This window comes from Rhinolophus hipposideros, assembly GCF_964194185.1.
Source record: "Rhinolophus hipposideros genome assembly, chromosome: 8".
Taxonomy (NCBI): domain Eukaryota; kingdom Metazoa; phylum Chordata; class Mammalia; order Chiroptera; family Rhinolophidae; genus Rhinolophus; species Rhinolophus hipposideros.
Genome location: NC_138054.1, coordinates 58,447,360 through 58,469,269, shown reverse-complemented (window position 1 = coordinate 58,469,269; position 21,910 = coordinate 58,447,360). Strand labels below are relative to the sequence as shown.

Here is a 21,910-nt window from a genome sequence, read left to right as displayed (position 1 = left end):
CTTTATTTTCTTGTACTCTGAAGTTTAACTATAGTAACTGACTCTAGTTTTTTTTAACTCTGTTGGTTTAGGTTAACCAACAGCTGATAGCCAGTCTCAGACATTCCCTATTAAAATTGAGATAGCTTTGAGGCAAGTAGGCTAGATAAAATGCTACAAGTTCCTTGGCATTCTCCCTGGTTTGTAATATTCATTACTTATATTAAAGCCATTATTGGTATATCAGCACCAACAGAATATAATGAATTCTAATGTCATTCAAGTCAGAATTTTAATAAACAAATCTGATCGTGTCCCTCACTACTCAACTCAAAACTTCTATTAGATACTGACTGCTTACTAAACTGAGTCTAAACTCCTGCAGAGTATGGCCTCAGCATATCTTCCCTGGTTTCATCACCTATACGTCTTGCCCATTTACCTCATCCTCTAGTCCCATTATATTCTCTTCTTTTCTCTTTTTTCCTCACTATGCCAGGCAAAACTCTGAGATTTTGCATATATTATTCCTTCAGCTAGGAACACTCCTCCCCCTACTCTCTAGGGAAAAAAAAAATCCCGTATCTCTTTCAAAATCTAGTTAAAATGTAAAAGGTCTTGTGTGATTTGATCCCTGGTATCCATATCCTGCTTCCTCTGCCAGGGCAACATTAACTGATTCTTCTAAATTCCTATGCTTGTCTATTTTACATGTCCGGCTCTTCTAAATTATATGCATTAAGTGTGGGGGTTTAATTCTTGCTCGAACAACAAGCAGTCAGTACAATATGACACATAGCATGCTCTCTCAATAAATGTTTACTGAATGCATGAATTTTCACTCCTGGACCCTGGCCTTCACAAACGCACCTTGTCCCAGAAAACCCACCCAGCTTGTTAACAAATTTGTAAGCATCGGTACCTTGAGTATAGAAAGGTTTGTTGGGCTGAAATCTGGCATTTCCCTGATGCATGAAGTTTTGATGCAAACCATAAGGCCACGAAGCTGGGAGAAGCGGGAAATGAGGACGTGCTGCATGTTCCCAAGGAATGGGAGGATTCAGTCCTGGAAAGCCTGGCTCTGCATTTCAGTGAAAAAGGAAAGACATATTTTAAAACATCAGTGTGTTCATTCATACATTCCTGCTATGCAGAGTATACCAAAAAAAGTTTTAAAGAATCAAACACTGTAATTTTGCTTAAATTACTCATACAGGAGACATATAAGACATATACATTAATATGTGGTAACTGCTATAAAACATCAGTGAGAGGTATTGCAAAGAGAGGGTTGTTCAAGGATAGAGCAGGATTTCCTAAGATGATTGACTAAACTGAGTTTTAAAGTACAAGGAGCAAGTTAGGCAAAATGGCGCAAGGAGGGCATTTCAGACATACCATGTACGAAAGTCAGAAAGTAGGAAAATACAGGAAGTTTGGGAAGCTACGAAACTGACAATATAGAGATGGGGATTAAAGAAGGAAGTGGTAAAAGAAAAGGCTAGACGGGTAGGTAGGATCTATATTTCAAAAAACCTTAGTACATCATTAAGGAGCTTCCATTTTGTCCTAAAGACCATGCTAACTGTCCTAGAATTAATCACATCTTGGCCTTGAAGGAGATTTCTATTTGTTGGAAGCTGAGGCACTGTGGTTTAATGGTTGAGTTCTAGGGCTTAGGAGCCAAAAAGGTATACATTCAAATCCCAGTTCCATAAATTACTAAGGTTCAATTACGAACCTCAGGTTGTTGTCAGGACTAAGTAAGATAACAAAAATAAAAGTGGGTTCCCTAAGTTCTGGTATTTAAGTAGGAACTCAAGAAATATGACTCCTATTCTTCCTATAGCAAACTAAGCCCCCCCCCCCAATCTACTTCCCTTTAAGATGATCTTTAAGTACATCTTTCAAAGTATAGTACCCCCTGAATCTTCTCGATCATTTTTGGTGGTTTTTATCATTCTGGGTCATGAAGTGGCAGGAAATAATCTGAAAGACACTGTCCTTATTCATTAAACTTCCCAATCAGAACTCAAATTAGGAGGTATGGAATAAGGAATAGAGAGCAAGAAAACTAAAACCCATACTAGCCGCATTCTTAAAAGCTCAGTCTTCTCAGGAAGTAACCAGGAAAACAAAGCAGCTGGTTTACCACAAGTTTATAAAGCCAAATTATAAATAAAAGCTGAAGCTGCTGCATTTACAAAAAATAAATGAGACTAGGTATACATACGGAGGTCCTCTGACAAATTGAAAAATGACGTTCTAACATAAAAAGGTATTTTTTAAAGAATATATTCCAATCTCCTTTGGCCAATTTTCACAACCAAATATTTTCATAATACATGTAATACAAACTCATTAAAGACAATTTCAAAAATGAAGAAAAAAACCTCACACAACCTCCTACTCTAATAAACTATTATTATCTTTAGTATGTTCCCATCCAGTCCTGCCATTTTTAACATAATAGCAATTTTAGCTGTAATATTAACTAGGATTTACAGACCCACCCAACAAATAATAAATATTTACTGAGTAATAATTTATTATATAATAATGTTATATGAATAATATTATCTACCATACATCACGCACTATACTGGACACTAGGGAGACATACGGACAAGAAACAATTCAGCCTCTAAAAGTTTGGTCTAATGGGTTCTGCAGACAAGTAAATACACAATTTCAACATAGTAAGACAAGTACTATGATATGGATATTAAGGAAACATGGAGGAGAGAAAGGATATCTAATACAATTGGAAAACAGATTAAGCAAGAGTTAAAGGCTTCCTGAAGAAAGTGATCTAACTTCTAAAGTGGAGGATGAGTAAGTCAGCCAAGTTTTGGGGCAAAGCAGGAGGAGGTGCCGGTAAGCAGAAGAAGTAATGGAGAGGATATTCCAGGCAGAGTGAATAACTTAGGTAAACAATCAGGGGTAAGAGACAATACAATGTGCTAGTGAAATGTTAATTTTTAGTTCATTAAGACTAAAACAGAGACCGACTAGTGGTGAAGAGAGGGAGAACTGTAAAAACTGAACCAAAATAGCAAAGGGCAAAACACTGGGTCTGTCTTCATGGTTCATATAACTCAATGACTATCATGGTGCATGTCATGGCATATACGCAATAAACATGAGAGAAGTAGAAGCCACGTTAAAATGGTCTTGTATGCCATATATCCTTTCGTCTAGGAAATCTGAGTTCCCACATACTGGCATTGCTGTTCAGCAAAGTACATTATTTGTATTGTTCCCAAAGAGGTCAGAGATACTTCCTCAATCAGTGCTCTAAGTAATAGGATACTTCTGTTTAAAATTATCACTAAAATTCTTTTGAAAATTGATAAAGTGAAGGAATCAAGCTTTTAATCTACATTTCCCACACAAATTATATTTCGGGGTAACCAAGCAATTAATAAGGAAAAGTTCTTCTTTATAGAAGAATCACAAATAGTAAATAGAAAAACCATTATTTTACAGCCCCTAGTAAAATTAATGGGTAACAATAATTATAAATGGTGGCTAAGACTATGATGTAAAAATTAATGAGGAACTTCATAATGGATAGAACAGGCAGACATCACCTAACTTATTGATTAATCTTAAGTCACTAAAAGCGGAACAACCAGACAGTTCCCTCTGAAGTACGAGAATAGGAAACATACAGGACCAATCAAGAAGTAAGATACTTGCCACCACCACCAACAAAAAAATCTGTACTAATCCAGCCTCTGGACCTAACTACCACTTTACAGGAAATAAAGGGACAGAGGTACATGTTAAATAATGCCATAATCAGCCAAGGCCAGAATGTGGAAAACTCTACAGTTTCTTCAATAGTTAATATGGGGGAAGAAAATAGTGAGGGGGAACTGTTATAAATTAAAGGAGCGTTAAGAGATGTAATAATCACATACAATGAATGGGCTTTGTTTGAATCTAGATTCAAATAAATCTGTAACAATAATTTTAGAGAAATAGGGAAAAAGGAACAAGGGATGGATATTAGATGATGCTGAGTATGGTAAACGGCTTGATTTTTTTAAAAAAAGAGATAAAAGTTTATAAGCAAATTTGACCCAATGTCTCAGATTTTATTAAATACTCAAGGCATTTTTTTAATGGGGTGAAGGGCTAAGATAAAAGAATATCAAACATTGGTAGCTATTAAAACTGGGTAATGGAGGGGTCATTATACTTTACTCTCTTTTGTGTACATTTCCATAATCGTTTTTTAAGAAATTTTCCATAACAGTTTTTAAAATAGTAATCACTAGAAAACTAAATATAAAACTAAATTTACGGCATATATGAACTATTTCCAAATATGTAAATGCAAGTAAGTGACTGTATGGTAATACACCAAAATGTTACTTAGCAATTATGTCTAAGAATTAAGATTACAGATGATTTTCCTTTTCAAATGTTCTGTAATGAACATCTATTACTTAGATATCAGAGAAAAACTATTTTTTAATGCTACAAAGTGCTACCAATATCTTTTTCTTTTTAAAGAACTGCTCCCTACTGGGAGATAATAAGTGTCTAGGGCAAAGAACACAGGTTTTTAAGAAAAAAATTGGATTAAATCTTGGATCTACTATGAATCTGACAGCACGATAATTAAGTTACTTAATCCTTCAATTTCCTCAAAAGTAAAATAAGTGCTAATAATACTTACACAAAGCAGGACTGCAGTAGAAATTTAAAACAGTAGTAAAATAACTAACATGTATGTATACCACCTCACTGAATATTCACAATATCCCTGCGAGTTAGATGTGATTAATATCCCTATTTTATAGATGAAACCAATGCACAAAGAGATTAAGTAACTGCCCAATGCCACACAACAAATGGCAGAGGCAGGATTCAACTCCAGGCAATCTGAACCCGCAGCACATACTCTCTACTTTTACCTAATCCTATACTGCCCTTCCACAAATACTGTTTGCCATCCTTTTCATCACATTTATTTTCCCAGGTTCAACCAGTAAGTGAATCACCCAACCAATGTTTGGGTGCTTTTATAGACAGACAGATACAAAAGAAAAGGAAGGGTTACCCGAATTCCCCACTGTACCGTTGTTCACTAGGGAATTTGGAGCCACAGTACGAGGCCAGTGTCCATCAGGAGAAGAACTAGGGATCGCCACAGGTCTGGCAGCAGGCTGCGCAAAGATGATGCTGGGATCGTTCAGGCCAATATTGCTGGGAGCACTGCCTGGTGCAGAGTGGATCACTGGGCCATGGATGGGCCAGGAGGGGGCAGGGATCTGGAGGGGGTGGTGCATTGGCAACAATCCCATATTGTGCATGGGAGAATACTGAGCTGGTGATGACTGAGGAAAGTTATACATAGGCATTTGGACCTGATGGGGGGGCTGGGCTCCCTGCTGGGGTGGGCCAAGCTTGGGTTGGGATCCTGGCTGGGATGGAGTCTGGGTAATGGCAGCTGATTGGGAAGAGTTCTGTGGAAATGGCTGGGGCTGAGGAGAATAAGATGGTGAATCAGACTGCAGAGAAAAAAAAGATACATTTTGAAATTAATTTACAAACATCTTAATTTTATAAAAGCTGAGATTACCAAAATACAAAATTATGGAATTATTTTGTTAGAACAATACAAACAGAACACTACGTGTACATAAGAACAAATAATAGAACTCCATTTTACATGAAGGTAGGATTTTTCCTAAGATCCTCAAACCATCTCTCACATAGCATTACCTCATAAACCTTTTTAATGCCTGAAGTAGAGCCCAGACATCATTCCCATCGTGTAGATCCCATATTTCCAACTTGTAACTAGAAATTTACATCTAAGTATCTCACAGTCACTTTCATTCAGTCACTCATCAAGTATTTAGTGAGTGTCAATTATGTACTGGGCACTGTTCTAGAAATTAAAAATACTACCATGTATCCCCTCATTGAGCTTAAAGTTTGTGGGGGAAAGGAAGACGAGCAGATAAAGATTACATAAGCAATCACAATGAAGTACAATGATTACTATGATAAAGAATGTAATAATGTATAGTATATAATGAAATCACAGACGGTGAACACTTAAACCCACTTTGGGAGGAGGGAAGATGAAAGAAGCTGGAAATCAAGGAAAGCATCCCAGAGGAAATGACCCATAAGTTGAGACTCAAGGATAAATAGAAAACAATCTTGTAAGGAAGCAGGCTCACTGAAGTTAAGGAGCTTGTTCATAGATATAAACCCAGATCTACATTACTCCAAAAGCAATGCTCTTTCCACCTCATATGCTTAGCAAGGATGCCTCTACAAAGCACTGTGTAATCTGGAAGACTGTATTTGCCAGTCTGAAAGAGCAATCCAATTACCCACCCAAAATAGTGCTATCTTCTGCCAAGGCTAACCCATTTGCAGGCAAAGTACTTACACATTCTGAAGACTGTCTAGTCCTTACGGACTGATCACCCTGTTGCTGGGACGAACCAGCCACTTGCTGGGCATTTACAAGGTTGCGGACCAGCTGGGCTGCTAAGAGAAGAGATCACAAAGAAAATCAAGAGATTTTAAAAAAAATAGCAGAGAAATGACAATCAATAAACTCCCTTCTTCTCCAAGAGTCACAAATCTCTCTGAGATTTTATAAACTTGGACTTTTAAACTATGATTATGTTAACAAAGGACTTGCAACAACTCATTTTTTTAAAGCCATTTTTCAATCCTGATCATTAAAAAAATAGACTGGTCCTAGAAACAAGAACAAATGCTTTTTGTTGTGCTTTTCTAAAGGAGACAATATATTTAAGAAAATATCTTCTGCAACAAAAACTTGAATAACTGAAAATCATCACTTCTCAAATATTCCTTTTGTCGCTTTCAATAAACTCATTTGGGTTTCTAATTTTAAAAATTCTTTATGAAATATAAAAGGAATAGATCTCCCTCTCTCGTAACAACAGTATTTTTCTGCTCCCAGGAAAAACCTCTCATTCATTTCTGTTAACTTTAGATAGCGAGAGAAATAGCATGACTCAGATCTAAAGATTACTTACAGGGAGTTAATTGAATACAACAGATTGCAAAGACCTCGATACTGAACATATCCAAGTACTGTTCAAAATAAAAGCCTCTAAATCTGATCACTTTAAGAAATTATAAAGTCCAAAATCATACAGCTAGGTTTGGAATGGAGAGGAATTAGGGTCCTTAGAATGGCGTAAACATAAGTTACTTTATTTCCACCAGAAACTATTTTTAACCATTTTAATTTACCTGCCACACTGCTATTCCTCTGACGAGCCAGCTTGACCTCTGGGCACTCCCTTCGTACATGTCCTGCATCTCCACATATAAAACATCTGAGGTCTCTGGGGTCTCTAAAGTCTCGAGTATCGTGGAGGTCTCGGGGGTCAAGAAGGTCTCGGGAGTCTTTCTCCTCTTCATTTCCTTCCTTCTCTTCTTCACTGTCTTTCTTCTTTAGTCTAAACAGTAAACTGCTGATACCAATAATGTGGGGCTAGGGACTTGTAAAGTGAGTGAGTCACAGAACAAACTAAACTACACGAGAATCTCACAATTAAAGAAACTAACATGCCCATGTTTCATGCATCTTTTTGAAGAAAAGGGAACACACACTCATATGGCATCTACTCATATGGCAAAAACTGGTATTCTGGTAGCTTTATAATAAAATATAAACATTTTTAATTTTTTAATATTTCATTTTAATCTTCTAACAATTTAGGGCTTAGAGAAGGTAAGTGTCTTGCCAAAATTTAATAGTCAGTAAATAATAATAGCATAATAGTCAGTAAATAATAGCATTATAGACTAGGAGTTTGTTTCGTCTGAAAAGTTCTAAGCTCTTTATAATAGGCAAGATTTGATGACTAAAGAAGGGATTTTTCTGGCCTATTAAACATAGCATATACACAGAACATAGGAAAACATATTTTATATATATTTTTTCAGGGGGTGTATGGAATGCACATTCCTCAAGGTACAAAATACAGATATACCTCACAGTATATACCTCAAAGTTTCAGTTAATTATATTTTAATTATTTGTCTGCATGACTGAGGTCCTCAGCAGGGAAGATCTCATGTCTTGGTCTTTTTTTTTTCAGTTCCCAAATACTTCTTCAATTAAAAAAAACAACTGAATGAATTAATTAATAAATGAACAAATGAACGTTATGAGACACCATTGCACCACAAATGAATCTCACTATTCCAAAATTCCATTCAAATCTATTTACCTAAGGTCCCATGTAAAGCCCTGAACTTTCTCACATAAACATATCTGAAAGCAGTTATAGCTACAATTAGCCTCACATTTATTTCCCCTGTAATGTTGATAAAAAATCATTTGCCAACCTTCTCCTTTTAGGGCAGTCTTTCATGTAGTGGCCTATTTTTCCACACACGCGGCAACATCGATCATTGGGAGCCAGTTCTCCATCTGTTAATACTCTGGAATCAAAGAAGTACTCCTAGGGAGAAAATACAACTTTACTAGAAAAAAAAGTCACTATAAACTTTTGAATCCAAATGGAAAGGTCAAGATGCAAAAGTGGTTTTTAAAAAAGAAAATAAATATCAACAAATATTATATAACTGTAAATAAAACCATGATATGAAAATAAGATTCAGAATTATCACCATCAATATCTGTTACTAACCACTTTTACTTCCACACTACTTTGTCATTCATCTGTAGCATCTTTGCATAATATCTTAATATAGTAGATATTATTTTCATCCTCATTTTATACATGCAGAAACTGAGGCTCAGAAAAGTCAAGTCATTTGCCCACAGTAAAAAAGATGATACACAGCACATAAAGGATTTAGCTAAGTTTGTCTGACTACAAAGCTCATGCTTATTGCTACACCAGGTTACTTCTGGAAAGGAATTATTCTCTATACAAAAGAGTTCTATGTAAATAAAACAATCCCCTAGTTTATTTAAAATATGACTGCATTTGCATACGAAATTTCAAGAACATATAACATTATATGAAGTAGGGTATATCGAAAGAGAAGGTAAGGAAGTTGGGGTTATCACTTTGTGAGGGTGTAAATGTCTAATTATTGTTTTGTGCACCTGAAACTTAAAAAAAAAAAAAAAAGCCAAAAAAAAGAGAGCGAGAGATGGTAAGGAAGCAATAAGAAGTAAATCATTTTCCCAAGTCTTAGAAGATCTAGGTTCATTTTTGTTTTATGCTAGTACTTTGCATTATTATCCTTCTAAACTTTAGCTCTGTTTTGCACATCACAAAGACTAGTCTGCCCTAACAGTACCTTTGGAAGGCAAGAGAACATGTTGACTTAGCGTTCTACAAATTTTCCTAAAGTCAAGGATAAAGAGTATAAGACACACACCCACTAGGATGGTTATAATAATAATTTTTAAAACAATAACAAGTATTGGTGCAGATGTAGAAAAACTGATACCCAAATATATTGCTGGTGGGCACATAAAATAGCACAGCTGCTTTAGAACACAATTTGGCAGCTCCTAAGAGCTATTAGGTATATACCCCCTTAAATGAAAACACATCCACACAAAAATTTGTACAAATATTCACAGCAGAATTACTAATAGACAAAAAATAGAAAACACCCAAATGTCCAAGTGATGAATAAATAAAAGGTGGCATTTCCATACAGTATTGTTCAACTGTAAAGGAGAATGAAGTTCTAATACATGCTACAACATGAACAAACCCTGAAAACATACTAAATGTAAGATGCCAATAACAAAAGGTTACATATTCTATGATTCCATTTACATGAAATATCCACAATAGACAGATCTACAGTGACAAAAAGTAGATTAGTGATTTGGGGAGTGCAAGACAGAAGGAATGGGGGTGACTACTAATGAGGACAGAGGTTTCCTTGAGAAAGGAGGAAAATGTTCTAAAATTAAACCGTGGTGACGAGTGCAAAATCCTGCAAATATATTAAAAACCACTGAATTGCTCACTTTATATGGGTGAATTGTACAATACGTAAATTATATCTCAGTAAAGCTGTATTTCTTAAAAAGGATAAGCAATATAATTCTTCACATTTACTACTAATGAAACCAATGTAGCTAAATGAAATCATTATCATATTTTCTTCAGGACAAAATGAAGGCCTTTCTCAATTTACCCAATTGCTTAAGGGAGAAACGTAGGAATTATTCTGAACTTGTTCTTCTTTACCCATCACCTCTAATTCATCACCAAATTGTACCTATTCTAGTCCTGAAACTCTTTTATCCACTTTTCTCCATCCTGCCATCCCAGTTAAGGTGGTCTAAACCTGGGGTCAGCAACTTTTTCTATAAAGAACCAGATGGTAAATATTTTACATGTTGTGGCAAAACTGAAGATACTATGTAGGTAGATACTTATATAATAAGAGAGAAAGCAAATTTCCATAAATTTTTTATGAAAGGATTGAAAAACATACTAACAATAATTGAATAGAATTTTTTTTGTAATACAAGTTTACTAGTTAGGAGGAAATCTTTCTGAGGGAGACATTTCGCTTAATTGAGGCTCATAGTTAATGTTTCCTATCATTAAAATCAATGGCAACTGTTCATCTATAATACTAATTTGCAATTACATTATGTATTTCAACTTTGAAAATGTTTTCCACAGATGAAGTTGAAGATTCAAGATAAAGTGAAGAACAAATAGATCTAGAATGCATATGGAAGGACTAGTCTCTGATAAAGAAGAGGTATTTATAGATGCAGACAGATTTCTAGATCTGGTAGAAAAAAGTTGAAGGAATAGCTATCTGGGATCATTTTGTCTCAGAGGGAAAACACCTAAGAGTGAGAATGGCAGAGGTGAAAGGTGCAACAAAATGCAATGCATACTGAATTTTTTTTTAATTTATTGGGGTGACAATTGTTAGTAAAATTACACAGATTTCAGGTGTACAATTCTGTATTACATCATCTATAAATCCCATTGTGTTCACCACCCAGAGTCAGTTCTCCTTCCATCACCATATATTTGATGCGTACTGAATTCTGAGTAAAATAAATACAGTCTAAAATAGTTCTTATTGAATGGGAGATACAGTCAACTGTATGTAAAACAGTAAGAAAAGAAATGTAATAGGAATGTAATAAGAAGGTCAGATACTGTGTTTCCCAGAAAATAAGACCTAGCCGGACAATCAGCTCTAATATGTCTTTTGGAGCAAAAATTAATATAAGACAGGGTATAATATAATACCCGATGAATATAATATAATATAATATAATATAATATAATATAATATAATATAATATAATATAATATAATATAATGTAATATTATAATAAAGTATTATAATAAAATATTATAATAAAATAATATAATATATATAATACCGGGTCTTATGTAATATAATGTAAGACCACGTCATATAATAAAAGACCAGGTCTTATGTTAATTTTTGCTCCAAAAGATACATTGAGCTGATTGTCTGGCTAGGTCTTATTTTCAGGGAAACACGGTAGTATGGCAAGTCCAGGTGAGGCTGGTGAATATTAATTTATAGTTGTACTATATAAATGAAATTGTCTATCTTTATGACTTCCCATTAGTGTTTAGCTGCCCAAGCACAAACAGATGGTAGGTGGCTAAATTCATATAAGATTGAACTCATAAGGATGCAAAAGGACAATGGTACAAAGGAATCTGAAATATAAGCCAGAGAGTAGACTGGGGAATATAAGTTAAATGAAAAGAAAAACAAACATAAAAGATAGCTGACAGAATGGAAAAAAATGGGTCAATATATCAAAGGACCTAATGCAGAAGAATAGTTGAAGTGGGAATATTTAAGTGAGCAAGCAAGATGAAAGAAAACATACTTGTCTTTATTTTCATTAGTCTAAAGGAATGAAACACATTTATTTTGTAAGCTGTTACAATCCCAGTTACACAGCAGAGAAATAATTACAAAGTAGAAATTCAATAAATATGTTTTGAAAGAATAAACTTTGCTATGAGAAGTATAAGCATAAAAGACTATTACACAATGATATTTTCTACAATATCAGTTATAACACTGATATAATGAAAACAACTAAATGTCCATCAAAGGTAAATAGTTAAACTGATAGATCCAAGCTACCTCACACCAATCTCCAGCTGCTCATGGCAGCCCAGCTCCAGGGAGAGCTGTTGTTCACAATCTTAGCTGTAGAGGGCACAGTTCACTGGCCCATGTGGGAATCAAACAGGTGACCTTGGCATTAGGAGCACGGCACTCCAACCACCTGAGCCACCAGGTTGGTCCCTACAGACTGACTTTTAAGACAGAATAAAGTAAATCAAAAAATGGTTAGCAGACTCAAAGGCCCCTTCTGATAGGCTCCCAAACTGATGTTTGGCTCTTAAACCAAATGACAGTTGAGAATAAAGACTGATATCTACTAATTAGGATTACTTAATAACACACTAGTTTATTAAGTTACTAAAATTTTATATGATAGACTAAAATTAACACATTTCCAGTTTACTGAGGACTCTAATTTAGTATTCTAACAAAAAGTCTGACTGCATGGTATCTGGTAAATAATGTACTATTTAGGTTCCCACTGAACATATACACCTATACACTAATATTAATAGTTGGAATTCCCATAATTTTCAGGTAAAATGCTTTATCGGTGCATCATCAGATTAGTTTTGATCTAACTGTGCTTTTCATTTATTGCTATTTTAATTAATATTTTAGTAAAATTATTATGGGATTTTCTTTTATTAGATATTTTGTTCTTGCATGAGTTTTGTGTTCTTTCAAGTTTTATTATTATTTTATTTATCTCCATTATAATTATTATCACTACCCCAGGAGGCAGGATAATCAAAAATGTCTGAAAACCAGTACTCCAGGGGGAAAAAAGCTCTAGACTTCTTTGCTTTTCTTACCCCATAACCCCAAGAAAGAGTGCTGAAACTGGACTGAACAAGATCACGAATATTCATTATAAATAGTAGAGACATGGTTTCTCTGGAGATTACTTCTATTGGGAGTTTCTTTCTCTGTGAAATTAAGACCTCCTCTCATTAGAAAGCAAGCAAAAATCAGAGTGAGACCAAGAGGAATGGGGTACACTGCCACCCAGTGCAGGCAAGAGGAATCTTCTCAGTTCCATGCTGTCTAACTCAGTTTACTAGGGCTACACCAAAATTAGAGCAGAAGCCTCAGCACATAATAAAGTGTGTCTTTGGAGTGCTTTCTGTTCGTATTTTCATCAAGATTTCTAGAGATGGAAGATGTACACTGGGCACCTCAATTTCAAAACTTAAGAATCCTGAGTCTTGACTATCCACCCTCATTCATTCAACAAATGTTTATTTAGTACATCCTATTTACCAGATACCATGTAAGTACTGGAGATATGATGGCAAACCTTACAGATATGGACTATCCTCATGGAATTACAGCCTAGTGGGGGAGACAGAATTTAACAAATAGATTAAATAGATAAAATTTAGCACATAGATGGACTATAAGTACAATAAGAAAAAATACAGGGAGTTATAACCATCTCTTTCCCTATTTTTAAAACCAATTCAGAGATAGGAATAGGTTTCTTATACTATTAAAAAAAAAAGTTCTGTAAGAAAAAAGAAAATATTCAGAATTCAAATTACATAAACTTACAGCTTCTCTGCCAATGAGTGGATAAAAGGGAGTACCAAAAAGTTTCCTTCCGTTGATAAATGCCTTCATGATGAAATTGGTCACTAATGAAAAAAGAAAATAGAGTTGCAGACCTTAATGTGTAAGAGCTTTAAAAGCAGGGAGTTTCTATATTTAAAACTTACTTTTTCTAGAAACTCCAGCACCAAGGTTATGATTCAAGTCAAAAGGGTCTAGAAAAGAAAAATTTTACTTTTAATTTAGAATTACGTTCATTAACATAAAATATACTTAGTAACCATAACTATAGTCTAATACTACATAACTCAGACTATCCAAGCAGCAAATTATTATTTTTTATTAAAATTTATTGGGGTGATAATGGTTAGTAAAATTACATAGGTTTCAAGTGTATAATTCTATAATACATCATCTATATAGCACTTTGTGTGTTCACCACCTCAAGTCAGTTTTCCTTCCATCACATATATTTGACCCCATTTACCCTCATCTATCACCCCTCTCCTCCCTTACCTTCTGGTAACCACTAAACTACTGTCTGTGTCTATGAGTTTTTGTTTGTTTATTTGTTTGTCTTGCTCCTTTATTGTTTTCAGTTTTATATCCTACATATCAGTGAAATCATATGGTTCTGGACTTTTTCTGTGTGACTTATTCTTTTAAAAGTACAGATTAAAGAAAGGAAACTGATAAAAATCAAAAGGAAGAATCTTCCACATTCTAATTATTACAGTTTTCCCATCAAATTTCCTTGGCCAAATGAAACTCTGGCTTTTTGGTTTTATTCCTGAATGAATATAAGCCAAATAATTACCTTCGATTGCAATGCATTTGGATGTCCACTGCTTTTCAAAAGTTGTCAACAGCTTTTTCTGCCTAATACTAATGACATATTCCTTGAAATCAAACTCTTCAGTATAGAAGCGAAGCAGTCCCAACCAAAGCTCTCCTAATGTTTCTGTATTCTTTCCAAGTGAAGGTAAACGCTTCTTCTACAGGTGAGGAGAGAGAAAGACAGAGAAGCGAGAGATCTATACCTATCCGACATATGGACTCCGAATCCAAGTAAAATTATTAAATTAAATTATGCAAATCCTAACATTTATCAGTAAGCATTCTATAAGATAGACTATTTAAAAATTACCAGTTCTTCTGTTTTATCAAAGAAAAATGCATTCCATCCATCAACCATTCTCTGTGGAATCTGTTTTCCATCAAAGATCTGCATAAAAAAATTAATTTACTATTAGATTTTAAGTCATCCAACCCAAAAGCCTAAATATCCTCATATCATTTTAGAATTTAGCTATAATAGACATATTAAAAATACTTCTTCCAAAAGGAATATGTCAGGATGGTAAAATTTAATGCCAAGTTATTAATGAATAAAATGTATCTGAAAGACCAAAGCTGGGAAAAAATATTTTAAGAGCACCAGACTCTTCAAATGACACATGTGATGTTATTTGATGTTACCTATTTGGCCTGTCAAAACACATCCAGCCCAAGATTAATGAAATAAAACTAAAGAAAAAACAATGAAAACATTTGTGAAAGCATTTTCACAAAGAACCGTGGATATAGAAACACATAACAGATAATACTTATGGATTGTGCACCCATATAAAATCAATGGAATTGTTTGTTTGGTGGAAGGGCTCTAGCTCCTTTAATCAGTTATCTGTATCAGATGAGGCTGAAATGCTCTCTGAACACTGATTTTTAAAAAAATCAATATTAGGTAGCTTTCCCTGTCATCTTGATACAAGATTATAAAATCTCCATGATTAATCAGGAATAATAATTAACTGTCCTAAGGGGAGGTGAGTAATGCTACTTTATCAGAAGAAAAGTATGATCGCATAAGCACAACGAACCTCTTCAAGTAATTTTGAGACTTATTTTCTACAGGTGTTTTAAGAAACAGATGCAATAAAGTAAAAAGTAGCAATAGGTTCAGAGTCAGCTGACCTCATTTCTAGTCTTAGTTCTGCAAAGCAGTGATTCTAGGTTAAGACAATTATCCTCCTATATCCTCAGTTTTCCAATGAAATGAGAGATTAGATTAATTCGGTCCGTAGTTTTCAAATTTTATTTTTCTCTTAAGCTGCAGAACTGTTTCCTAAAATGGAACCTTCTTGGAAGATCAAAAATGTAAAAACAGATAAAGCGAAGGTAATCTGATAGAAGCCTGAATGGAGAAAACATTTGCCACCTTTTCTTTAACCCACTTCTCACACATACACTAATGAGCTCCTGGAGCTTCGGAGAATATACTTTAAAACCACGAGATAAGATGGTCCCGTGGCCCCTCCCATTTTAGATGGGACAATGAATTATAAAATTAACTGGCCCCTCTAATTTCACTCTCAGGTTTAAGTTCCCCGTGGGCAATGACTAACTCATCTCTGGAGCCAAAATTCCTACTATTACATCAAAGCCTGCCATATAGAGAATACTCAACATGTTTACATAAAGTTTCCAGGGACTTAAGCTAATACGTTGTTTTTTATATTTACATATAACTTAAACAGTTACCAAGAATCATCTAACATAAATTCCAACATTTCATTGAACAAAAAAGGGAGAGACTGGCAATTACAGATACCAATATCTAAAGATACCAATATCTAAAACAAAAGTCATGGGACCCTACCCTCAAAAATGAAAGGAAGGTTTTAAAGAGGCCAAAATATTTTATTCTTATAGATTAAAATGTTATTATACATATTATACGGAAATAATACAAGATACGTCTTTTAGACGTTGATTCTTTTTAAGAGAACTCTTACTTTTGAGAAACAACTATGATCCAAACCCAACTATGTTGGTTGGTAACACAATAAAGCGAATCTATAGGCCTTAGATGGTATTTAATCATTGAGCTACCTGTTTTTATGGACTCTTTTTTAACAGTGCCTACCTTTCCACACTCTCAGCCTTTAGAAGCACTAATGCTACCCTTTCTCTTACACACCCACATACACACTTTTTCTGTTTCTCTCTCCTCTTTTCGCTTTTTTTCAACACCAATCATCCTCCACTCAAACACTTAATCCTCCCTCTAAAACCTTACCAAACAAGTCCATCATATCTGTACAAGGAGTGACCCTGTACATTTATATATTTACTTTCTTATCTGAGTGTAATATTTTAACATCTACTGCTATATTTAAATTGCAATTTCTCAATTGTGGTAAAATACACATAACACAAAATTTACCATCTTAATCATTTTTAAGTGTACAGTTCAGTGCCATTAAATATATTCACACTGTTGTGCTACCTTCTATCCACAGAATTCTTTACATCTTGCAAAAGTGAAACTGTTAAGTGAACCTATTAAACAATACTTACCACTTCCTCTCTCCCTGCAGCCACTGGCAACCAGCATTCTACTTTGTCTCTATGAATATGACTACCCTAGGTACTTCGTATTTAAGTGAAATCATACAGTATTTGTCATTTTGTGACTGTTTATTTCATTTAGCATAATGTCCTCAAGGTTCATTTGCAATTTTTGAACTCATATAAGCTAAGAAAACATAGTTCATATCAAGTGTGAATAATACTCCCTATTCCTTACTAATTCTTAAGTGAAAATGTACTTTTACTTATAATGATCTGCTAGAATATAGCAAAATCATTCTGCTTAGGAAAGCTCCTTCTGACCTAAAGAATTTTGTATTGTTGACCATGAAAAATACTCTTAGCACAGCCTTATTGATACCCAGTCACTGAAAGTCTAGGTTCAATCACAAATGGAGTCAAAGATCATCAGCTTCATTAAACATATCCTTACCCTTAAAAGTTGATCGATGCCAATGACCAATACTTAAATGATGCCACAGCAAAGGGCAATGGGGTCCCACATGACAAGCAAAAAAGGCCAGAAGCAAAAATCCATATATCATCAGTTCATACGTATCACAAAGCCCCCTATAATCACAGCTCATTATGATGGAAAACCTTCCATGGACTGTCTCTCATTTCATCAATCATTGTCTGTTAAGCAGATAATGGAAGAGTTCTTGAAGTTGGCTATGGCAATCCTACCTACATTTTACCAGTAATGTTAATAAAGCTCTTAATGATAACAGTAAAAAAATAATAAAAGCAACCACCATTTACGAACATCTACTTTTGTATCTACTACATTCAAAGGTATTCGATGTCTCTATTCCTCATATTGACACTAAAATACTACTATAATTATTACATTTTTACTTATGATGAAACTCAGACTAGTAGTGGTCAGGCAGCTTGTTAAAAGCTACAATGTCAGAATTCGGATTCAGACCAGTTATCTCTGGCTCTAAAAATCATACCCTGCTCTTTCCATTATATCATCTGCCTCAGTGGCTCCTCATCCATGGGTACTATAATGAGAGAACATACAACCATCAAAATTTGTGTTCCTGATTAATCATAGTATCCTGTCAAAGTCACAGCAACTGATTGTTATGGTATCACTAGGGCAATTATGCATAAAATCCCCAAATTTAAACCCTTAACAATAATTAGACTAACATAGATGATTTTGATCTTGGCAAGCCTAATAAATTCATGAAATTTTAAATATCCTACAATGAACAACCTTGCTAAAAAAACACATCACTCAACAGATTCGGCAACGTACAATTTTCTGCTAGGAAAAGATATTTAAAATGTTTATTTCTCTTCCACTGTTTGTTTAAAAGAGGGAAGGAAATGCTACTAAAACCACATGGCATTTATTAGAATTTTTTAAAACTTACAAAGGTCATCTGACACCCATATACCATATGGCTTGCTATTGTGTGATTTTCTTCTTTGACTTGACTATCAAAGTTTACCAAAAATCAGTATACGAGTATGTAATTTTCCAAACAATTCTGATGATTCTCTCCTACCTCAAAAGAAATTAGAACTGGATCCTCCCTAATGTTTGCAAATCCACTTTGTGCCAAGAATGAGGAAAACAGATAGATGATCAAGAACTCCTTTGTACCTATTTCAGAGAATACAAATTGGCTACAAAAAATGGACTCTAGGAGTCACCAAATCTGAGTGAATATGAGTATAATCTTTTTTTTTAAATATATTTTTATGCTTAAAGCAATTAGCATGACCTTAGAGAGATAAGATAGAATTTCTTGGGTTTTCTCTCACCCAAAATTTATCAAGTTGACCAAAATATACATGGGAATAAATCAAACTTCATTGCCAGGCAAAAAGAGAGAGAATACTCTGGCGAGAAGAAAACATATATATTTGCATCTAAGAGACTATAATATCTGAGTTCACGAATGGCAACAAGAATTTCATAATCATCTGTAGAATTCTGACTATAAAATAAAAAAATGACTATAAAATTTAAAAATGTTGTAAAAGATATTCAATAATTCTGTTTATCTAATATTCTTTTGTTAGTCTATATTCTCCCATAATAAACTTTTCAAAAAGGTTCACTGTTTGATTATACCATTAATAGGATAAGAAAACTTAGTATGCTATGATGGGAAAAATCCTTCATGATCTCATGAATTAATAAGCAAGATCTATGTGTTTAGATGGATTGTTTTCACAAGAAACTCCTTTACAGTTTTCTTAAACACCTACCTCTTGCAGAACTGGGATAACAGGTGGTTTTCTCTGCTGCAGAAAGTACAGCACCATAAGGATATAAGCATATGAAGATAAACTTCCCCTGGAAGCATCGCCAATGTCACATCTCTAAAGAAACATAACAATGATTGAAAATAAAACTTCAGAATCTTATTCCACAAAGTATTGACTACTTTGAGACACCATTTAAATCATCAAACTGGCAAATATCCAAAAGTTAATAACAACTGCCATAGAAGGTGTGGATAAACAAGTATGTACACATTACAGATGAGGCTATAAATTAGCATAAACTCTATGAAGAATAATTAGGCAAAATCAAAATTACAAAAGCACATTTCCTTTAACCTAGCAAGTCTATTCTAAGAATTTATCCACAAATATGCCAAAAAATATGTGAAATGACTAAGCACTTTTTTTATTGTAGCACTGTTTTAACAGCAAAAAATCAGAAACAACTTAAGGCTCATCAGTAAAACACAGATTTTAAAAACTGATGAGTATCCACTCAATAGACTAATATTTAGCCATTAAAACAGAACAAGGAAGCTCTTACATACTAATAGGAAATAATCTCCAACGTCTACCGCACAGTAAAAAAGCAAAGCATGAAACACTGTTTTTAGTGTGCTTATATCATAATAAAAAGGAGATGGGAAATTTATGTATTTGCCTGTACTGGTATATTTCTGGAAGGATACAAAGGAATTTTTAACAAACACTGAGCACCGCCAGCAAGAGGCAATGGTTGGCTAGGAGGGCGGTGAAGAAGACAGATGTTCCATCATAAACCCCTTTAGATCTTTTGAATTTTGAGCCACATAAATAGGTTGGCTATCCAGAAAAAAGTTTTTAATTAAAAAACAACCCTAAAAGAATCCTGAGAGACTTCCCTGGTAAAGCTTTAGCTGATATTATATTAAGGGAGAGGAATGATTCCCTGACATGGACTACTTGGTTTCATTACTAAAACTCCATGGGGGTACAAAAGTGTCTGTTTGGAAATATTTTGTGAGGTGAACCGACAAAACTAACTGTATCAAATATGTTTTGTAGTATGTAGCTAGATTCCTTCCTTTTCTCTTCAGATGACCTCTGTCCACAAAGACATGTAAAGGGCGATCTAAACAAATACGCCTCCCTGTTCAAAGAGTGGGCTTTAAGAAATGAAAACGTAACTGAGTCACTCCCCTACTAAAACCTTTCCACCAACACATTCATAAAATTAACTGTTATCTGAGCATCTACCATAACGCAGGCACTGCACTGAATTAGGTCTGAACAGAAGTCTCCTCCACCCTCACAGAGTTTACACACTTACAAAAAACAGAATTTAGTATTGTTAAGTGTTATTTATGTTAACATAAGGTTTTCTTGGCCAAAAAAATTTATCACTAAACCCAAATATCAGATTTCCTAACCCAGAGTTCTTAACTAGTATGTTATGCCAACTCCCACGTCTAGAGTTGAAAATCATTATCACATTGAGAAATTTTACTACTAAGAAATTTTCTAGAACATTACATGTAGGACCGGAGCATACCGGAAAAAACAACGAATCGCCTTTCTCTAATAGGTACAAATTTAAACTTTTTTTAAAAGTTCAGGTAAACAAAATTTAGAAAATATTTTTCAATAGTCTGACATCAGTATGTTTCACTTTAACTATCCTGAGTCTTGTAACAAAGCAGATCATTAACTTTTTAATAAATACCTTAGCAAACACTTTCATAGTATATCCCAAGTACTGCACTCTAGGATCAATAGCTGCATAAGTAGCTAGCATTCTTGTGTTATGTTGAGCCTGAAAAATAATTACATATTTGAAAGCATTTCAAATTTATTACACTACAAATCAGATAGAAAGATGTAATACATTCCAAATAGAATATATGTATTTAAAACTTAAAATACCTATAAATTAGTGAAAAACTTATTTTCAATCTGAGGGAAATATCAAAATGAATGATTAAATATTTTTTCCTTATACTGTTCACATTTGAAAGTTTTAAATACAAATGTATAGTCAATGATCTGTAAACTTTTTCAATTACAAGTGTAAACATACCTGGGTCTATACAGAAAGAGAAACTTACCAATGTATTATACAAACTGATATCACCTTCTAAACCACTTCGTCTGTGTTCAAATTTTACTATAGGCACTTTGGCAGTAGTTATAGGTAAAATGTTTCTTAAACCTGATTTAAAAAAAAAAAAAAAAAAAAACTTTACTAGGTAAAATAGTTTTCACAAACCTAAAAAATATTTTGTTGTTTTAAAGTTATAATTTAAAAGTCATACCTGGATGTCTCTTAAGAATTTTTGCCAAATTTTCAATTATTTCCTTACAATTTAATTTCTAAAAAAACAAGAGATAAATAATAAAATTTGTCTGACTTGATTTGTCCTTGTGCAAACTATACTGTAATCTAGGCATTTAATACCAACATTTAAAATCTCTAGCCATAAGTTCTATATAACCTTCTACTCAAACTATGTGGCCCATAGACTTGCAGTATCAGCATCCTCTGGAAACAAAAGAAATGCAGAATCTCAAGCCCCACCCCAATCTATTGAATCATAATCCCCATTTTAACAAGATCCCCAGGTAATTCACTCCACACTAAAGTTTGAGAAGCACAAAGACAAGAGAATAATGT

At 34.1% G+C, this 21,910-nt stretch overlaps 1 protein-coding gene across 13 annotated transcripts in view; it reads right to left on the bottom strand.

The window, feature by feature from the left end:
* Nucleotides 1-21,910, bottom strand: part of TUT4 (terminal uridylyl transferase 4) — a 106,340-nt gene that overhangs the window by 2,790 nt on the left and 81,640 nt on the right. For 3 of the 13 annotated variants that reach the window (XM_081057597.1, XM_081057605.1, XM_081057601.1), the window contains 13 exons: nt 21,552-21,609; nt 21,345-21,448; nt 20,963-21,052; nt 19,243-19,356; nt 14,786-14,863; nt 14,456-14,633; nt 13,806-13,853; nt 13,642-13,724; nt 8,347-8,462; nt 7,243-7,466; nt 6,401-6,501; nt 5,054-5,504; nt 902-1,060 (listed from right to left, as the gene is read on the bottom strand). In XM_081057597.1, the coding sequence (XP_080913723.1) occupies nt 902-1,060; nt 5,054-5,504; nt 6,401-6,501; nt 7,243-7,466; nt 8,347-8,462; nt 13,642-13,724; nt 13,806-13,853; nt 14,456-14,633; nt 14,786-14,863; nt 19,243-19,356; nt 20,963-21,052; nt 21,345-21,448; nt 21,552-21,609 (1,804 nt within the window). The remainder of the gene's footprint in view (nt 1-901; nt 1,061-5,053; nt 5,505-6,400; nt 6,502-7,242; nt 7,467-8,346; nt 8,463-13,641; nt 13,725-13,805; nt 13,854-14,455; nt 14,634-14,785; nt 14,864-19,242; nt 19,357-20,962; nt 21,053-21,344; nt 21,449-21,551; nt 21,610-21,910) is intronic. The other 10 variants (XM_081057604.1, XM_081057598.1, XM_081057602.1 and 7 more) reach the window with 5 other exon arrangements.